Source organism: Hipposideros armiger, unplaced genomic scaffold, assembly GCF_001890085.2.
Source record: "Hipposideros armiger isolate ML-2016 unplaced genomic scaffold, ASM189008v1 scaffold_314, whole genome shotgun sequence".
NCBI lineage: Eukaryota > Metazoa > Chordata > Mammalia > Chiroptera > Hipposideridae > Hipposideros > Hipposideros armiger.
In genome coordinates, this window is record NW_017731664.1 from 370,733 (window position 1) to 390,799 (window position 20,067).

Sequence of the window (20,067 nt, forward strand, 5' to 3'; positions counted from 1 at the left end):
CAAGGCCCTGGAATTAATAAGTGTTGAGAGCCAGGATTTGAAAATCTGCGTCTACTGGACTCTAGTGTCCACACTCTTATCCATCACACCATATTTCCCAGAGTGCCTCCAGCCACATAAGAGATATTTCCACTTGGATATTCCACAGATACCTCAATGTCACCATGTCTAAAATTGACCGTATCATTTTCTTACCTTCTCCCCAATCTGCCTTTTCCTCTCTTCTCTATCACAATAATTGGCACCATCAACCCAATGATGTCCAAGCTAGAACTCTGGGAGTCTTTCTAGACCCTTCCTCACCCTTCCTCCCAATATCCAATCTTCTACCACATCCTGGCGATTTTTCCTCCACTTTTTTCCAGCCCCACTGCTATTTTCTTCAAAGGCCACCCATCCTCTTCCCTTTTCAGGTTCCTGCAGCAGTCTCCTATCAGTCTCCCTGCCTTGACTTCCTCTGCTCCAGTCCACCCCCTGTACACTAGTGGGTCAATGTGTACCCTAGTGGATCTTTCTCAAGCACACGTATGATCACATCACTTTTCTGCTTCAAATCTTTCACTGCTTTCTGTGGCTCTGCTGCAGAGCTCAAAGCTGGCCACCCATGGGCTGAAATCCATCCAAGAAGACATGTTTTGTTTGGTCTGTTGAGCATTCTTAAAACATTTCAAATTATTTGCCAACATTTAAAACTCAGGAAATTCCACATGAAAGTTCATATTTCTGGCTTCTCTTGCAAAAGTGAAAAAACTGGCCACTCTGGGCCCACGTCCCTGCAGAACAATGGTTGGATGGAGTTGAGTGGTGGTTGCCCTCTTTAGAAAGGGCATGGACTTACCAGTTGGCCAGTCTCCAGCATCCCCAATGGCCCTTTGTCCCTGGTCACTCCCCTGCTCCCAATTACCTGCCTGAGACTTGAAGTATTTGGGCTCATGACCCAGCAGCACGGAATGAAGGCCAAAGCCCTCACTCAGCCTGTCTCATAAGGTCCTACGTGGCCCAGCTAGGAGCAGACCAGTTCTGCCAACCTCTTGAGTCTTACTTCTGCTTACCACCCCATCACACTCTCCTCTGTGGCCCCAAATCTTGCCCGCACTCTCTGAATTGCTTGATTCCCACTCATGTCTGCATTAGTGCAGGCTGCTGCCTAGACCCTTCCTTAAGTCCCATTTGTCTTTCAGGACTCTGTGTCCCTTCCACCAAGAAGCAGCCCTTGTTCCCACGCTCGCCCCCCTTCCCCCAGGCTGAGTTCTGTCCTCCCATAATATGTGGCACAGACCTTGATCATCGCATCCATCATACTGATTTCTAGTTATTGACTGGCTTGTCTTCCTCACCTGCCAGACCTGTGAGGCTTAGACTGCAGGGGGCCTGTCTTCTTTTTCTTCCTATCCTCAAAGCTTGGTATGGGGCTTGGAATATTACAGGTGCCTTATAGCTGGTGAATGAATGGATGAATCAGTGAAAGACTGACTTGGGAAAATACTACTCCAGGATGTACTGTTGCCATGTACTTGCTTGGGGTGGAGGGTTCCAGGTTCCTTTCATGCTGGAGCACACACCCCCAAGTGTCCACTCAGAGTGACACCCACAACATCCTATAAGCCATCTCCTTGCTCTTGCAAGCTCTGGAATATATCCGGGCCCTCTGGGATGGTGGTTCTTCTTGACTATAGAGGGGAAATATATCATTCTTGCTGTTTCAAGGGAAGGGAGTTATCTAACAATTGGGACATGGCACAGCCATTGAATGTGGCGTATTCTTTAGTTATTTGAATAATAATAATGGTGTGGTAATGATAGCATCTAACACATGTTACACACTGACATTATATCAGATCCCCTTCTAAGAGCTCTCAATATATTACATCCTCTACTTCTCACAACTTTTAAGAAATAGATAGGACTACTATTCCATTATATAGACAAATCAACTGAGACTCGGGGACTTTAAACAACATTTCCAGTGTCACACAGCCAGTAAGAGGTAGAATCCAGACTTGAAACCAAATCTGTGTGACATCAAAGTTAACATTCTCAACCACCACACAATACTTCCTGAATGACATGTCTCTTTTGAAACATTAGGGGGTGATTAAAATAAATGTGGCAATGAAGGATATACAATTTTATATACAGTAAAATTCCAATTAGTAATTTAAAAAGAAAGAAAAGGAGCTCTTAAAGCATAGAGAAGAGAACCAAGGAGACACAACCATGGGTTAGCAGTGGTTGCATTTGGGTAATAGAGTGCTGGGGATGATTTTCTTTTTTTTTCCTGCATTTTGTTTCTACTTTTTAACATTTTATAAATTCCCTTTAATGAGCATGTATTACTTTAAATTACATTTTAACGATATATCTTATTTAACTCAATATATTCAAAATATTATTTCAACATGTAATCATATACAAATTTATTTTACATTCTTTTCATATGCAAAATCAGTGTATATTTTGCACTTACAACATATTTCAATTCTAGTCACATTTTATTTTATTTATTTTACAATCAAGAAAACCCCTCTCTTTATAATGGCCCTGGCATTACATGGCAGAACAGAGGCTTATTGGAGTACCCAACTAATCAGCAGGGCTGTCTCTTAGGTAGCTATCGCTGAGCAGTGAAAGGGGGTAATCAGCAGGTAGCAGCTGTGGCCTCAGCACCTGTACCCTCATGGGGCAAAGGAGCAGAAATGGGTCAACAACTCTGCTGTCTCACCATCTCCTCTTTTCCTCCAGGTGCTTACACCCCAGAGCCCCTCAGCAGTTTCCGGTGGGCCCTCCTCTCAACTGGCCTCATGTTCTTTTATCACTTCAGCGTCTTGCAGATCCTGGGCCTGGTAAGTTTGGTTCTATCCCCTTCTTTCCCCTCTGTTTGGAGTTCTCCATAAATCTTGATAATCCTGGTTGGCGCTGGTGTATCGTTTTGTTTTGAAAATACAAGATGCCAAAGGCCAGGACGTCAGATTGTTGTGTCTGGGTTGCTGATTTATGATCTAGAGCCTTGGCCTCTTTAAAGAGTTTTCTGAATCCTCCAGTAATAACTATTTCTTTCATCCATGAGGAGGCAAGGATGCCTTTCACTCATGGCCACTTGGGTTGGAAACAGTGAGCTGCAATTGGAATGTGGTTTGCTATGGACCCCATGGGGAGGCAGGACGCTAACCCTCACTCTAGGCCTGGGTAAGCTTCTGGCCTAAGGTCCATTCTGTGCCTACTCCCAGGCCCTGAGCTGTGTGACCAATGGAAGCGCAGTGTTGGGGGACCCCCATGGTATTCTGGGGTGTTCAGACCTGCCTGAGCTAGGATGATGGCTGGACACGGTAGTTGGGTTATCCAGAGCCCAAGATTGCTAAGTGCGTGGGTGTCTATTGGTGGCAAAGTGAATAGGAAGAGCTCAGGGCTGGGACTGGAGGTCAGGAGACCCACGTTCTAGTCCTGGCTCTGCCACTGCTCTGGGTGAGCCACCTCATCCTCGAGGGCAGGGAGCTCTCTACCCATCTGTGACATGGTACAAAACTGCTAGCCTCCCTGACAGGCGGTGAGGACTTGTCTTCAATGTGAATGGGCTTCAAAGGCTTCGGAAGGCAGGTGCCATGGCCATCCTCGTGGCGGGAAGGGGCATGTCTGGTTTTGTGTGCGAGCGGCAGTAACGTAGCATTAGTTAGCCTTGTGGAGCCTCGCGGGAACTCGCAGGCCTAGGGCATGTAAGCAATGTCACCAGTGCCTTTGTAGAAGCAGTCACCTTCTCTTCCCCACCCTGGCATATTGTTCTGCTCTGGTTTACCTTGAGGGGCGGTTTGAGATCTTTGCCAAAGGCATGCCTGCTTTCTGCACGATGGGGCTGAAGCAGTATGACTGTCACACCCTTATTCTTATTGCTCTCTACTGGGTCTCCTTGATTCCAGAGGAGTCAGTGTCCTCATGTCACCATGCATACCATGCTCAGTCCTACCTCTGGGCCTGGCTCAGGCCACACCTCCTACAAGGAAGACTCTGCTTACTCCATTCCTCGTTGTGTCCCCCATCCATCCTTCATGAGTCATTTCAGGTGCTACTTCCCTCATGAAATCTTTCCTAAGGACTCAGCCCCCATTCTGCACACTCTTCATATCTCCTGGTGGGGAAAACCCAGTGAGCACCATTTGGTGTGAGGTCAGATGTGGTAGACTGATCACCCCGACTTGATCAGGTGCCAGTTATGCGGAGGCAGGGACCATGCTGTTGACAGCTCTTTTTTCCCCCATAACACCTCTCCGGTGACTAGGCACATAGTAGCTGCTTAGGAATCGCAACGGGCTCTGGGCCCAACCCTGAAGGCAAGACGAGGCAAAACCAGCTTTTCTACTGGACAACCTCCACCATCACCTCTAGCGGGCTCTAGCCTGGACTCATAAAACCTAGGGGAGAAAAATCCTGTTATGAACAGGTAGGGATTTGTCAATCCCTACTTGTCTAGTGCCCCATTAGGTAGAGATGGCTGAACTGGCAGAAGCCAGAGAAAGCCTAAAGATGGTGAACGCTCACTCTACCTCCCTTGTCCCTGCAGGTCACCGAAGTGAATTTGAACAACATGCTGTGTCCGGCCATCTCAGACCCATTCTACGGCCCCTGGTATCGCATCTGGGCCTCGGGACACCAGACTCTCATGACCATGACCCACGGGAAGCTGGTCATCCTGTTCTCATACATGGTTGGGCCCTTGTGTAAATATCTGCTGGATTTGCTCCGGCTTCCAGCCAAGAAAATAGACTGAAGGTGCCTGTTTTTTTTTTTGTTTTGTTTTGTTTTGTTTTTGGTGTTTTTTGTTTGTTTGTTTGTTTGTTTGTTTGTCTCCCTGAGGAAACAAGTTCTGACTTGACTTGGAGAACACCCCGTTGTTAATGAAATCATGGGCGATGGCAGTAAGGTGTTTGGGGTATTCCTTTTTTCCCTTTTCTCTGTCCCTTTCCTCCACAACTCTTCCTCCCCCAGCTCTTCCTCCCCAGACATCTCCTGGAGCCTGGGGTGTAGTGCTGAGGGCTGGATTTTTCCTCTTCCACTTTGCTCTTTCTCCCTGCTCCCAGTGGCCTTATGTGGGGAGACAGTAGTCAGTAGCTTTCACTCTGCTTGTTGGGGCTTTAACAACAGCTGGTTGAGGAGAAAGGGAACAACAAGCAGTAGTTCTTTTGGCAGCAAAGTTGATGAGATTGGTTGTATTTCATTCTTCCACTGCCAGAGACCTCCAGGCTTATGCTGGGGGTCCCCCTTTTGTCTCCAGCATAGCCCCACTATAAGGGGACTGTGGCCTTGTTTTTATACCAGCAGCAAGCGAAGAGCCAAGGGATTTCCCAGTTCATGGCCAAAATAGAACCGGCCAGATTCTTCCCACTAGTGTCTCATGACTCAAAGCAAGCAGCCAACCAGCCACTCCCTTCCAGAGGCTGCCTGCGGTGGGAGGTGGGGCACTACCCGGCCCAAGGGCTAGATTCCATTGAGGGGGATGGAGAGCTGCTGCAATGGCAAATTGAAAGTGAACAAGGTTAAAACGTCCACAACGAATACTAGGCAGGACCCTGGCTATATTCTGCCTGTGAGCGCTAAGAAAGGACTCATATCCCAATCACAAGGAATCATGGAAATTCATAAACAGAAGTGGTAACTTGAGAAAACAGTGATTTGAATCATATGCTCCATTTCAGTTTAATGTTGCTAGTAGATGCCGTTTTCATCTTGAGTACTCCTTTAATGTTCTCCTTTTTAAAGGCAGCTTCAGGGAAGGAGGAACTAGAGGTGTTTTTTTCTTTTTCTTTTTGGGTTTTCTTTATTTGTTTGCTCATTGATTTTTGGATGTTTGAGTTTGGAGAAGCCTTGCGTCAAGGCCTGTCTCGGGAGCGGCTCTTGCTGATGCACTTTGTGGGTTTACAGGCTACATCAGCATCCTGGGTTTGGGAAGATACAGGTCCTGCTGGTGTTGTTTCCCTAGGCTCATCACTGCTGCCAGGCTCAGTGCTGAATTGTTTAGCGTGGGGGACACCACATGCTCCCCAAAGCCCATGTCCTGGGAAGAATCAGGTCCCCATGGGTGGAGGTTCAGGTGCTCCGCAAGGAAGAGCTTTTGTTGAAAGACTTGAACTCAGTCACGCATGGAACTCAAGAAGGGAGGCAGTGGCTGGGCTTTTTCTGACTCCTTGTTAGCTGGTACTAAGAACAGATTTGCTTAAGAACAGAAGAGATGATGGGTTCAGTGACTTCCTCTGGTGGGCCGCCCCTGCCCTCTCCCACTCTAGGCAACCCAGTCGCCCTGGGCCAGTTCCAGTATTTCAGGTGTTACTGTGTGAGACATAGATTGGGCTTCAGTGACTCTGTGATCATGATTTTAGCATACGGACCTACAAGGAGCAGCAGAATGTAGGAGAGTCTCTGAGCAAGGTGAGGCCTGGGGAACCGACCATGGAACTGCCCTATTGCAGAGGCCTGCTGGCACTGAGATGATCAATCTCTGAGGTGTGGGCGAAGAGGAGGGAGAACACCGACTGCTCTTATTCCCCATGAGCTTCTCGTGATGCAGAACCTTCATTTTCTGCTATCTTTGAGGAATTGGCCAAGTTTTTCTTAGTGCCTCTTCCCCTAGGGTTGTCCAGAAGAGGCACCCCTTGAGTGGCTGTATTTGCTCTGCCCACCATGAAACAGCTGCATGTAGGAAAGACTGACAAGGAAATGTGTAAGGCCTCAGTGTCCTGCCGCCTCTTCACAAAGGGAAATGTTGGAAGGAGGTCATGGGTGGAGCCCCTGGGGGGCCTGTCCTGTCCCTACCAGAACATGGAGTCTTTGTAGGCAGATGATCTGTGCCTCAGTTAGGGGCCAGCAGCCTGGGTGGGGCAGACGCTCAGCTTCAGAATGCCGCAGTGGCATAGTGACTCTGCAGGTGCCCTCTCTCCCTGTCTGTGTGGCATGGTACACGTTTCTGGTCAGCCTGAGCGTTCCCTCCATTGGCATGCCTCTCAAAGCTTGACTTTGCTCTGGCTACAGCTCAGTGCCTATTCTGGCTGGCATTTTCTGTTGCTTGGAAGGGAAGAAGCAAGTGAAAGCCAGGTACCTTGCCTGGCCAGGCCAGAAACAGATATACCTGTCAGGGGAAGGGGGAAGTGAAGGAGAGATGCAGGGCTTCTGGGGTCCAGGTTGGCTCAGAACCATGTAGATGAAAGGAACAAAGAGTGCGCCTAGTCCAGAGGCTCCACAGGAGTCATGGCCTGTATTTGAGGTGTTAGGGAGCAGCGTGCATCTGAATTGGTCTGTACCTCACTTTTCCCTTGGGCTAAGTGTTGGGCCAGAACCATGGTAGCCTGCTTTGGAGGGCAGTGCCGGTACCAGCAGCCCTGGGCTTTCCAGCTCCTCCCCAGGGCTTTGCTGTCAGTGCCAAGGTGGTTCCCTTAACCACCCTGGCCAAGTTTCCATATGTCATTTGCCAGCGTGTGTGGGTGCTTAGTGTGTGTCCCAGAGAAAGAAGTGGGCAGTTTCTTTAAAAACAGCCCCAGGAAGGGAAAGGAATGCTCTCTCAAGCCCCCAGGTAGCCGTGGCCAAGGACATGGGCCAGTGACAACAGTCTGTTCAGCCGGCAGCAGCTCAGAATAGCAGAAAGATGGTCATGCCTGTTTGTAGTCCCAGTATTTGATTTTGTACACCAAAGATGATCTGGCCCATCTTCCTGGAGGCCCAGTGACGTGTACCTCTCTGTCAGCTTGTGAGGAAGGCATGGCCTCTGTGTCCCCCAGACACTATTCTCTCTTTCTCCTTGAACTTTTCAGCATTCACAAAAGCTGCTTGCAGGGTGGTCGGGATAAGTGGCGCAGTTGGCATACTTGACCGTCCGGTATCTCAAGTCCAGCTATCAGATCATCCCTTTTGCTGCAGCCTTGGCCAGGGCTTTGCTATTTGTGTTTGTTGAGAATCCAGTGTTTTGGGGAGTGGCCACAAGTCCCCACAGATAACAAGTTGTCAGCTGGTCTCTGTGTACTGGTGTTGGGGCTGAGCGCCCCAGGAGTGAGCTGGGTGGCTAGTGGTGGCAGAAGGCCCTTCCTCCTGCTCCCTTGGCCAGAATGACTTCCCCAGATCTGTAGATGTTGGTCCAGAGTCATCTGTCCTCTTTGGGAGACTGAAGGGGAGGTGGGGGTGGAGCCGAGAAGGAGTGACACCGCAGGCTAAGACACAGGCGTGGTGTTGGCTTTGGTCAGTCCCGAACAGACATAAAGGAGGGGTTCCTGCAGGCCCTCAAGTACTCGTTGGGAAGGCTCCAGACTGGAAGGGGCCTCCCTGCTGCATGCCTGGCCCTGCCTCTCCCTCTGGGAGGTGGTCGAGTCCCTGACAAGGAGTGAGCCTTCCTCTTCTGTATATAGACTGAGCCAATTTGTGCTCAGGAAAACGTAGTCGCTTGTTGTTGCTCTTGTCTGTGACATTTTTGTACAGTGGTTTGCTACTCAGTGGCATAAAACAAAAGTCAGTTTAAGCAAAGCTGTTTTGGAAACTTGCTTTCTTTCGGTGTCAGTTTTGTATTATATTTTAAAGAATTCTTCATTTATATTGGTGTTATTGTGGTGGAGAGGTTAAGATAGTCTGATCTGTAATTACTTCTGCCAGGAACTTGGCAAATGCCTCTGTCCCTCTCGCCCCTACCCCCATCTTTTCTCATTTCCAAGGCATGCCCTGGGCAGAACCCTTCCTGTCGCCCCTCCCCGCCAGTGGCTCCCTTTAGGACCAGTCTTTGTAATCCCCCTAAACAACAGCAGGGTATTTTTGCCAAGCTGGTTCTTGGGTGCTCTGTGTCTCCACCGGTTTGCTCACCTCTTGGAGCATTTTGTAATATGTTTTCCCTGTTTTCTAAAACTTTTTGATTGTACCAAAATGGTTTCTGCGGTCACCTTTGGAAATAAATGGTCATTAATTTGTGTATTTAGCATTCTGAATTTTAGTCTTAGGTGTTTCTGTTGTTGAAGATTCCTGAATGAAAAGGAACCCTCACCATGGGACTTCTCGTTCCAATGTTTTCTTCATTTACTGTTATTTAAACACATTTAGGAGAACCCAGGAGTCTTGGCCTTGCTTCCCAGAACCCTCTCAGAAGGCCCTCTGCCTTAAAGAGTAGACAAAAGGGGCCACTGCTTCCCCCACACCGTGGAGAGGACCACCAAAGGGGGGGCTGGTGCTCTCAGCACAGCTCTGCCCTGGGAGCGCTGTGGCCTTGAATTCTCACATGCTGCCTGCTTCTGCCAGGGCTGCCTGGGCCGCAGCGGGCCTTTTCGCTTAGCAGGGATTGTCTGCTGGGGGCATCTGCTGAACTCGCGGGGCCCACAGTGTGGGGGGCCCAGGCTCGATGACTGAGCTAGAGAAGTCAACTTTGACACCGACCAAGTTCAGGCCCACTCATCTCAAGTTCCCTGAGGACCCGCTGTGTGCCAGCACTGTTTGACACAGGCCTGTGCCCAGGACAGATCAGACTCTCCTATGGGGAGGAGTGAGCAAGATAACCCTGCACTTTGGGCGCAGTCAGACCTGCCTTTCCAAGGCTACCCACGGAGCCGCCCATCATGACTGTGATTAGCCTGGCCTGCCTTTATAGCAGACAGAGGCGCTCCTTGGTGTTTTGTTGATGCTACTGCTTCTAGAAGGGACACAGCTAGCCAAAGTAGCTCCAGTGCAGGTAGATCTCCTCATTGGCCAGAAGTTGGGCACCGAGGCAGGACCCTGAGATCCTGCGCCACAAATTCACCAGCTAGGGCAAGTCATTTGTTCTCCAGCTCCCCCCCAGGTTTTCCTTCCATCTGCAAAGCAATAGCTACAGCTGTGTACCAGGTAGAATGCTAAATCCTTCCACACATAGTACCTCCTGTGATCCCCACAAAAGCACAGTGAGCTCACTGGTAATGCTGTCTCCACCTGACAGGCAGAAACCGAGAACATTGAGGCTCAGAGCTAATAAATGGAGGAGCTAGGATGCGAAGCCAGTTTGTTAGACTCCAAATCCTGTGTGCTTTATACTTACCCTCAGACTCCATGGCCTGCCTGAGCCGGCTGCTGGGGTTACTGGGCAGACCTCGCCCAGGGCCCCCAGCCCCGAGAGAAATGCGAGGAGAGCTGGGCAGTGAGCTAGGTGACATCCATGACTGCATGACACAGAGGTGTCAAGCCCATGTTATTTTCAGCTGCCAGCAGGCCTGATACTGGCAAGCTTCAGAGCAGAGCTGAAAGGTGTCGGAGTTGGGGTGGGGATGCAAGGGGCCAGGCTTGCTGGCCTGGTGGTGGTGGCGGGGGGACGGGGGAAGAAAGATGGCAAGTGGATGCTGGAGGGAGTCCAGGAAAGTCGGGCCCATGATTTTTCTATGTGTCTGCTTTGTCAAGAAGAGCTAAATACCAATGACTTAGGCTATGGCTTCTGCCTTTGTCTCTGCTCCAGTGGGGGTCCCCCTTCTGCAGGAAATGATCTTTCAAATGCAAATCTGACCGCATCATTTCCTTGGGCTCTATGAAGAACTAGGCTTTGTCTCCTCATCCCCAGGCCCCCAAGAACCATACACTGGGATGTCCTCCTTCATTGTGCTCATGGCATATCGTACTCCATTTTATCATGCCACACCCTTTCCCTCCATTTTCTGCTATGTTGCCTTTCTCTTTGTGCTGTTTTCTCAGCTCCTCGCTCTTCCTTCCTGTCCAAAGGCCTCAGGTTCAAGTATCAGCTCCTGTGTGTGGTCTTCCCTGAGCCCAAGTCACCTTAGGTTCCTCTCCACTTGACTCCCAGATCGCCTGGCGCTCACACCTGGGCCACCATGTGCCCCCTATTGTGGAGTCCCTTAGGTTTTCCCTCTGTAGACATTGAGCTCCTTGAGGGCAGGGCGGGGTCTGATCTATCCTCCAGCCCCCCGGCACAGAGCCTGCTTCGCAGAAGGTGCTCAGTGAACAGTGATCTTATCTTGGAGTGCTGTGAAATGGTGGGAGGCACCACTGTGACCTGAGGGAAACTCCTTGGCCACATAGCTATCATCCATCCTGTGAGCTCTGAGTGGGCATGTGCCTCTGTTTGCATAGGTACCTCCAGCTCCAGCCTCTTGGCCTCCTTGCTGAGGGGCCCATCCTACTTCTCTGCAGGGCTCTCTGTTGTTGGGATCCTGGATGAGAAGGCGGTGATGGGAAGGAAGAGAACTGAGACGATGTTTCCCATGACTCTTCCCCAGACCTCTGGGCAGGGGGTGAGCAAGGAACCCACCTGCTTTTCCGTATCCTTGCCTCATCCCCACCAGGTACATCCCCACCAGGGTCACCCCTCCGTTCCTCAGGGCACAGAGATTTGGTGTTTGCATGGAAAAGCCCCACCAGCCCATGAATGCATCGCCTACCACTTGGAGGGGTAGGAAGCAGCTTGGGATGGTTATGCCCTGATCCCCCAGTGAGTTTTTCCCTTGTCCTGGTTTGCCAAGTCCAGTGAAGGAACAGAGATACAGAAATGTCAGTCTGACAAATGCAATGGCTTTTTCAAAGAATATGTGGTTTGCTAACCTTGGCAACAGGCAAGGCTGGCCTAGTCCGAAGTCAAGGACTCTGTTACTGCCTCTATCTGCCCCTCTCCCAGTCAGCATTTGCCCAGCATCTAGAATGCACATCTGGGATGTCTGAGCTGCTTGGCAAAGGGGTCTCAGTATCTCCCAGGGAAGCAGTAGGGAAGACTGCTCCGGTTGCTAATGGATAGCCCAAAGAGCTTTGTCCTCCTCAGATGACTTCCTAACTTCTGCGCAGCTCCTCCTGCATTTCAGCCAGCCAGTACAACGAGGCAGGTGTTAGCAAGGAGGGTGGATGCTTCCTTGACATATCTCTGATAGGTGACAGGGCCCGTAGCATAGCCGCAGAGGTGTTCTCCGTTCCAACCCCTGCCCAGCTGCACCTCTGCTCCAACTGCCAGTTCGCCCTGGTCTCTTCTGCCTCTCCCCTCCCCATCGGAGGGGCCTGCAGAGCTGCTGCCTGCTATTGCTGTCCCTTCAGCTGTGCCTTCCCCTTCCCTAATTGCCAGGGGCCCCAATCGCTTTGCTATTTCCTTTTTAGAAAGACCCTGGGTTCTCTAGTATTCTGGTCCCTAAGAATGGAGCGGCCTTCCTGTGTGCTCCAGGTCATACCCTCAGATTTCTGAAATGTTGGAGCTGACAAGATACTGCTCATACAGGCGCTCGTAAATTTACCTGCATATTAGAATCACCTGGGGAGCTTTCAAAACAGTTTCCCTGTCTAGGCCTCACCCAAGCTCATAATTCAAAGACAACTTTGTTTTGTTTTTACTTTAAGTTTCCAGGTTGTGAGTCATCCCTTTGACCTGACCATCTGCACCAGTGCCTTTTTTAAATGAAAATGTTAAGACATAGGTATAACAAAAGGTATAAAGACTAATATCTAAATCCAGGTTCAGAAAAAGAATATTACCAATACAGTTGAAGCCCCCTTACTTCACAGGTTTGGAAATTGTTCCCGGGAGCATCAGGTAGCCTGGGGAGGTGCCTTCTGGGCCACTTGGGATGAGGGATGGGTGCGGGCAGTGTGGTTGGGGGTCTCGCCTTTACCCTTGATTTACCCAGAACAAAACCCATTTTATTCTCTTTTGTACATTGAAGGTGTGTAAATAATTTCATTGGGAAAAGGGTTTAAAAGCCACGTATGTACAACCTTACCAGTTCTGTCTCCACCCTCTCCTAGATAGTGGTCGTGGTGTAGTAGTTGAAAAAGCATGGGGCCGGCTGAGTGGCTCAGTTGGTTAAGAGCTCGCTCAAGAGTTTGAGCTCTGAGCAACAGCGGTTCAATTCCCGGCCCAAGCTGAGCAGCCGCTGAGCTGCCAACACGTAGCAGGATGGCTCAGCTTAAAAAAAAATTTTTAAAAAGGAAAAGCTTGGCGGTCAGACTGCAGATGGGGCCTGCAGTCCCAGTTCTCCATTCCTCTCTGAAGTCCTGGCACCCTTGGCCAAGTCATAGTTCTCTGAATGCCAGGGCAGCTGTGAAACATTTGGTGAGATAAATGGGTGTGAGAGGGCTTTCTGAGCCATAAAGTCCTAAGGGAGTCCTATTTCTAGGCAGTGTGGTTCACTGTGTTTGTTCTCAGAGCCCAGAGGTTAGTTGGAGTTTTGAACTATACTTACCCACTGTGCCTTAATGTGCCCTGTGTGGTTGGAGTCTGTGGGGGTGTGGAGGATAGGTGATACCTCACTCTTAAGGGGTTTTTCTGTATTTCATTGACTCTATGACCTTTTTTTTTACATTTTAACATCTCTAAATTTGGGGTGCATCATTCAAGCAATGGCATGACATAGTTTAATCAGCAACTTATTTTTCTTCCCCCCCCTCTCCCGGTACATAAAGTAGTGGACATTGTACAATCTAAGGCATCTTAAAGTCATTGAAATGCCATAATTGTTACCTTTGTTTCCTGTTCCTTTTCCCCATGAGAGTCACCCAACTGGAACAGAAAACCCCTCTGGAAAAACTTATAAACAAACTTTTAGTATATAGCTTCATTTTAATACTCTATCCTCTTTCTTCCCTGCCAGCATCTACCAGGGGCCAGGCAAGTTTCTGCTTCCTGATCAGCGGGGAGCCCACTTTGTTGAATTGTCTCTTGGGGCACATGGTTTGTGGGACATTAGAGGAAAAAGGCAGAGCATACCTGTATAAGAAAGCCCACCATGCCAACTACAATGAAGGGAGACAGGGAAGGAGGAAACCAGAAAGAGGGTTGGGGAGGGAGCCAGCCAAGCCAGGCCAGCCATCTCCAACAGCTCTGGGTTCTTTATTTCCCAGCTATAGCCTGGCCAGACATCTCAGCCTGCTTCCCCAGGGAACTCCCAGAGCCAGTCATTGCCAGAGGTGAGCTGGCAGGGGAGCAGGGGAAGGGGGCCCAGCCTGACGTGAACTCCTTGGGTTGACCTGAGTGGCTCTCTGGTCCACACAGAGGAAGAGAATGATTTCCTCATCTCTTCCAACAAGATGGAAGAGGGTTTAGGTAGTAGGCCTCTTAAGGAAAAGCAGCACCTTGGCCTAGGGTAGCCTAAGCCATGGACATTCACTGCAGTTGGAAATTACAACCAACCTTCCCTCAGTCCTGGCAGGCCACTCTCATTAAGTTTGGCCCTTGTAGCCTTTAGGCCAAGCTCTTGCAGAAGGGGAAAGAGTGTCTACAGTGAGATCCAGGAATACTTGGGCACAGGAAGCAGTTTTTGGACATTCTCCACCCTCCTCCCCCAGATCTTAGCAAGCCATGATCAGCCTGGATTACAGCTACCCTCATGTAACGGGGTTAAAGTGTTGGCCTACTTAGGCCCCTCCTGCAGTGGCCTCTTTCAAAGCTGTTGAGGCCGATTAGGGGGCTATTTCTGAGCCCTAGTTGTGTACCCAGAAGCCTGGGGGTGGTCTTCCTGTGACGAGAAAGATAGTAACTCAGGCTGGACAGCCAGGGGCAAAGTCTGTTGCCCTGAGAGCAGTACTGTCCGACCTAATGTGTCCTTATGAAAGAAAGTCAAATAATGACATGTTTAAGTCTCTGAATTTTGAACTTCAAACACCAAACCAACCAATCAGTTTTCAGGGAAAGACCTTGTCCCATTCTTTGCCATCTCCAGCCCTACAGAGAGATGGTAGATGCTCAAAATGAAGTCTTCAGTGACAGTTACTAGCCTCCAATGAGTAGATTCTGTGCATTTGAAGGTGATTGTTATTTAAACTCTCTGAGCCTCAGTTTGCTCATCTATAAAATGACAATAATAATAGCACCTTCTTCATAGAGCTGGTGTGAGGGTTGAGTACATAAGGCACTTAGGATAGTGCTTGGCACATTGTAAGCACTGTTGACATAAACGTTAGATGCCACCACTACTACCATTATAACCACCACTGCCACCATCATCCTCATCCAATCAAGACAGTAGAGTGAATGATAAAAGGCTCAGTCTCTGGAGCCTGACTATCTTGGTTTGAATCATGGCTCTACCACTTTGTAGCTAGATGGCCTTTGATAACTGACCACCTCTTTGAACTTGATTCTTATTATATAAAATGGGAAATTCATAAAGCTGTTGAAAAGTGTATAACATGGTACTTAGGTCACATATGCACTCAGTAAATGTTAATATAATAATTATTAAAAAGGGGTGATCAAGATCAGTGATTGCCAAGGCTGGGGGAAGAGAGGGATGAATAGGTAGAGCACACATGGTTTTTAGGGCAGTGAAACTTCTCTGTATGATATTATAAGGATGACTATATTTCATTATACATTTGTCAAAATCCTTAGAATGTACAATATCAAGAGTGGACTCCAATGTAAGCCATGGACGTTGGGTGATAATGATGTATCAATGTAGGTCAATCAGTTATAATAAATGTACCACTCTAATATGGGATGTTGATAGTAGTGGAGGATGTTTGGGAGAGGCAGGGCAGGAGGACAGGGAGTACACGTAAATGGTATGTTGTGCTCAACTTGGCTGGGAATCCAAAACTGCTCTAAAATCAGTCTATTTAAATGGAAAAGAAAGAAGAAAAGCAAAAGGTGATTAAACTAGGTTGTTATAAATTTAGGAATTTAATTACAATCCCCATGCTAACCATTAAGAAAATAAATAAAAGATACAGGAAAAGAAATAAAGAGGGACTCAAAATGGTGCATTAGGAAAAAAAATCCATCAAACACAAAAGAAGGCAATATTGGAGCAATTGAGGGGAAAAAAGATATGACATAGAAAACGAATTCCACAATGGCAGAAAAAAATCCTTCATTATCAGTGATCACTTTAAAAGCAAATGAGTTAAACTCACCAATTAAACGACAGATATTCACAAAATGAGTTTTAAAAAGACATGATTTTACTATATGCTGCTTACAAGAGACTCAATTTAGGCACAACACAAGAAACAGGTTGAAAGTGAAAGGATGGGAGGAGATAGTCAGTGCAAATACTAACCAAAAGAGAGCTGGGGTGGCTAACAAAAATACCAGGCAAAATAGATTTTAAGTGGAAAAATTATTATAAGAGACAAAGAAGGGCATGTTTATTGATAAAAGGATCAATTTATCCAGAAGATAACAATTATAAACATATGCATATGAAACAGCACAGCTCCAAAGATATGCAGGAAACATTGACAGAATTGAAGGGCGATATAGACAGCTCTACCATAATAGGTGACTTGTATATCCTACTTGAAATAATGGATGAACATTTAGACAGTAGATCAATAAGGAATAGAAGACTTGAACAACACTCTAAACTAATTAGACCTAAAAGACATATACAGAATACTATGCCCAACAAGAGCAGCACACACATTCTTCTCAAGTGTGCATGGAACATTCTCCGGGATAGACCATAGGTTAGACCATAAAACAATTCTCAGTAAGTTTTAAAAGCTTCAGACCATATAAAGAGTCTTCTCTGACCAAAAAGAATGAAGCTCGAAATCAATAGCAGAAGGAAAACTGAAAAAAAAATTCTAATATGTGGAAATTAAACAACATACTCTTAAACAACAAGTAGGTTAAAGAAGAAAGCACCAGGGAAAATAGAAAATGCTTTGAGATGAATGAAAATGAAAATGCAATATACCAAAACTTAGGAGATACATGAAAACAGTGTTCAGAGTTAAACTTATAGCTGTAAAACACCTACATTAAAAGGAAGCTCTGAATTCAACACCATAACTTTACACCTTGAGGAGCTAGAAAAAGAAGAGCAAACTAAACCTAAAGCCAACAGAAGGAAGGAAACAATAAAGATTAGAACAGAGATAAATGAAAAGTTGGTTCTTTAAAAAGATCAACAAAATTGAAAGATATTTAGACTAATTAAGAAAAAAAGAAGACACATAACTAAAACTGGATATGAAAGCAGGGATGTTACTGCCAACCTTAAAAATTAAAAGGAGTATAAGCAGTTGTATGCCAACAAATTAGATAGTCTTAATGAAACGGATAAGTAACTAGAAACACACAGATTACGAAAACTGACTCCAGATAATAGAAAATCTGAACAGACTTATAACAAGTAAAGAGATTGAATCAGTAATCAAAAACCTTCCAACTAAGAAAAACACAGGCTTCATTGGTGAATTCTACCAAATATGTAAAGATTTAACACTAGTCCTATTCAAAATCTTTCAAAAAACACAAGAGGAAGGAACACTTTCTAACACATTCTGTAAGACCAACATTACCCTGATAACAAAGCCTAGAGTAAGGTGCCACAAGAAAAAACACTGACCAGTATCCCTTATGAATACAGACACAAACATCCTCAATGAATACCAGGAAACTGAATCAAACAGTACATTGAAAAGATTATACACCACGACCAAGTGGGGTTTATCCCATTTGGGAAAATAAAAGGTGATTCAACATAAGAAAATCACCAATGCAGTACATACACCACATTAATAGAACAAAGGGGGAAATGGTCTTTTCAATAGACACAGAGAAAATATTTGACAAAAGTCAGTACCCCTTCATGATGAAAACATTCATAGAAGCCAAGTTCCTTAACATGGTAAAGGCCATATGTATAAAACCCACAGCTAACATCATACTCAATGGTGAAAGACTGTAAGTTTTCCCCCTGAGATCAGAAACAAGATGAGGATGTCTGCTGTTACCTCTGTTATTCTACATTGGAAGTCCTAGCCAGAGCAATGAGGCAAGAGAAATAAATAAAAGGCATCCAAACTGGAAAGGAAGAATTAAAACTATATTTGCAGATGATACAATTTATATATATATTGTAATATATGTGTAACATTGTATATATATATATATATATATGTGTGTGTGTGTGTGTGTGTATACACACACACAGACACACATGCACGCACACACACAGTGCCAAAAAATGTATATACATTTTAAGAAAGGAAAAAACTGTATTAAAATTGAATACTCAATATATACCGATAACAAAAAGATGAATACAAGTCATGTGTACACGCACACACATACAAACTACTAGCACTAATAAATAAAGTTGCAGGGTACGACATCAACACATAAAAATCAGCTGTGTTTCTGTATACCTGTAATGAGGACTCTGGAAAGGGAGATAAGAAAACAATTCTATTTAGAATAGCATCCAAAAGAATAAAATACCTAGAAATAAATTTAGCCTAGGAGGTAAAAGGCTTCTACCCTGAAAATGATTGGGTTGTCGGAAAAGTCATGATGTATGTTTTCTATGTTTTTTGTTGCAAAAAATGCATCATGACTTTTCGGACAACCCAATACAAAATATTTCTGAAAGAAATTAATGGCTTACATAAGTGGCAAGGCACCTTGTGCTCAATGATAAGAAGACTTAATATTGTTAAGATGGCAATACAGTCATGTGCCGCATAACCACGTTTTGGTCAATGATGGACTGCATATATGACGGTCGTATATCATATAGCCTCGGTGTGTAATAAGTCGTACCACGTAGATTTGTGTAAGTGCACTCTTACGATGTTCAAACAATGACGAAATGGCCTAATGATGTGTTTCTCAGAATGTATCCCTCTTGTTAAGCGGTGCATGATTGTATTCCCTAAGGTGATCTATGGATTCAATGCAATCTCTATCAAAATTCTAATGGTATTTTTTGCAGAAATGGAAAAGTCAGTCCTCAAATTTGTAAGGAATCTCAAGTATCCTTGAATAGCCCTAACAATAGTGAAACAGAAAAGCAAGGCAGGAGGACTCACACTTCCCAATTTCAAAACTTAACTACAAAGCTAGAGTAATCAAAACAGTGGGGCACTGGCATAGAAATAGAAATATGGACCGATGAAATAGAATTCAGAGTCCAGAAATAAATCTAAACCTCTATGGTCAATTGATTTTCAACAAGGGTACCAAGACCATTCAGTGGGGAAAATAATAGTCTTTTCAACAAATGCTATTGGGACGACTGAATAGCCACATTTAAAAAAATGAAGTTGGATTCCAACCTCACACCTCACAACACATATAAAAATTAACTCAAAATAGATCAACAACTTAAATATAAGGGCTAAAACTATTAGAAGAAAACATACGGCTAAATCTTCACAATCTAGGACTTGGGAATGGATTCTTAGATTTGACACCAAAAACATGAGCAACGAAAGAAAAATAGATAACTTGGACTTCATATACATTAAAAACTTTTGGCCATCAAAGAACATTATCAAGGATGTGAAAAAGACAAACTACAGAATGGGAGAAAACATTTTCAAATCATTTACCTGATAAGCGTTCAATATCCTTAATATATAAAAACCTTTACAACTCAACAGCAAAAAGACAAACAACCCAATTAAAAACCAGACAAAGGACTCGAATAGATATTTCTCCAAATGACCAAAAAACACAAGGTATTCAACATCACTGGACATTAAGGAAATGCAATTCAAAGACCCGATGAGATTCTATTTCATACCCACTCAGATGGCTATAATAAAAAAGACAGATAATAACAAGTACTGGTGAGGATGCGGAGAAATTGGAAACTTCATACATTACTGGTGAGAATATAAAATGGTACAGCCATTGTGGAAACAGTTTGATGGTTCCTTAAAAAGTAAAACATAGAATTACCATATGACCCAGTAATTCAATGCATAAGTATATACCTAAGAGAAATTAAAACATATATCCACACAGAAACTTAGACACAAATGTTTATAGCAGCATTATTCATAAGAGCCAAATGGTTGAAACAGCCCAATGAATGTCCATCAATGGAGGAATTGATAAACAAACTGGTATACACATAGAATGAAATATTATTCAGCCATACATAAAAAGAAACGAAGTACTAAAATATGCTACAGCTTGGATGAGCCTTGAAAACATTACACTAACTAAAAGAAGCCAGTGGCAAAAGATCACACATCAAAAGATTCCATTCGTGTAATATATATCCAGCTTAAGCAAATTCAGAGAGACAGAAAGATCAGGGGTTACTTAAGGGATGGGCGAGGGCAAAATGGGGAGTGGCCTCTTAATGCGGATGGGGTGTTTTTATGGAATGATGAAAAAGTTTTCAAACTAGAGAGAGTCAG

The 20,067-nt window shown here is 45.6% G+C and overlaps 1 protein-coding gene across 14 annotated transcripts in view; it reads left to right on the forward strand.

The window, feature by feature from the left end:
- TMEM164 (transmembrane protein 164) overlaps positions 1-20,067 on the forward strand; it is a 378,792-nt gene that overhangs the window by 194,502 nt on the left and 164,223 nt on the right. For 9 of the 14 annotated variants that reach the window (XM_019660222.1, XM_019660212.1, XM_019660219.1 and 6 more), the window contains 2 exons: positions 2,743-2,843; positions 4,553-8,945. In XM_019660222.1, the coding sequence (XP_019515767.1) occupies positions 2,743-2,843; positions 4,553-4,759 (308 nt within the window). In that variant the 3' untranslated portion in view covers positions 4,760-8,945. Of the gene's footprint in view, positions 1-2,742; positions 2,844-4,552; positions 8,946-11,121; positions 12,747-13,556; positions 15,148-20,067 lie in introns of those variants that run through there. The other 5 variants (XM_019660215.1, XM_019660214.1, XM_019660217.1 and 2 more) reach the window with 4 other exon arrangements.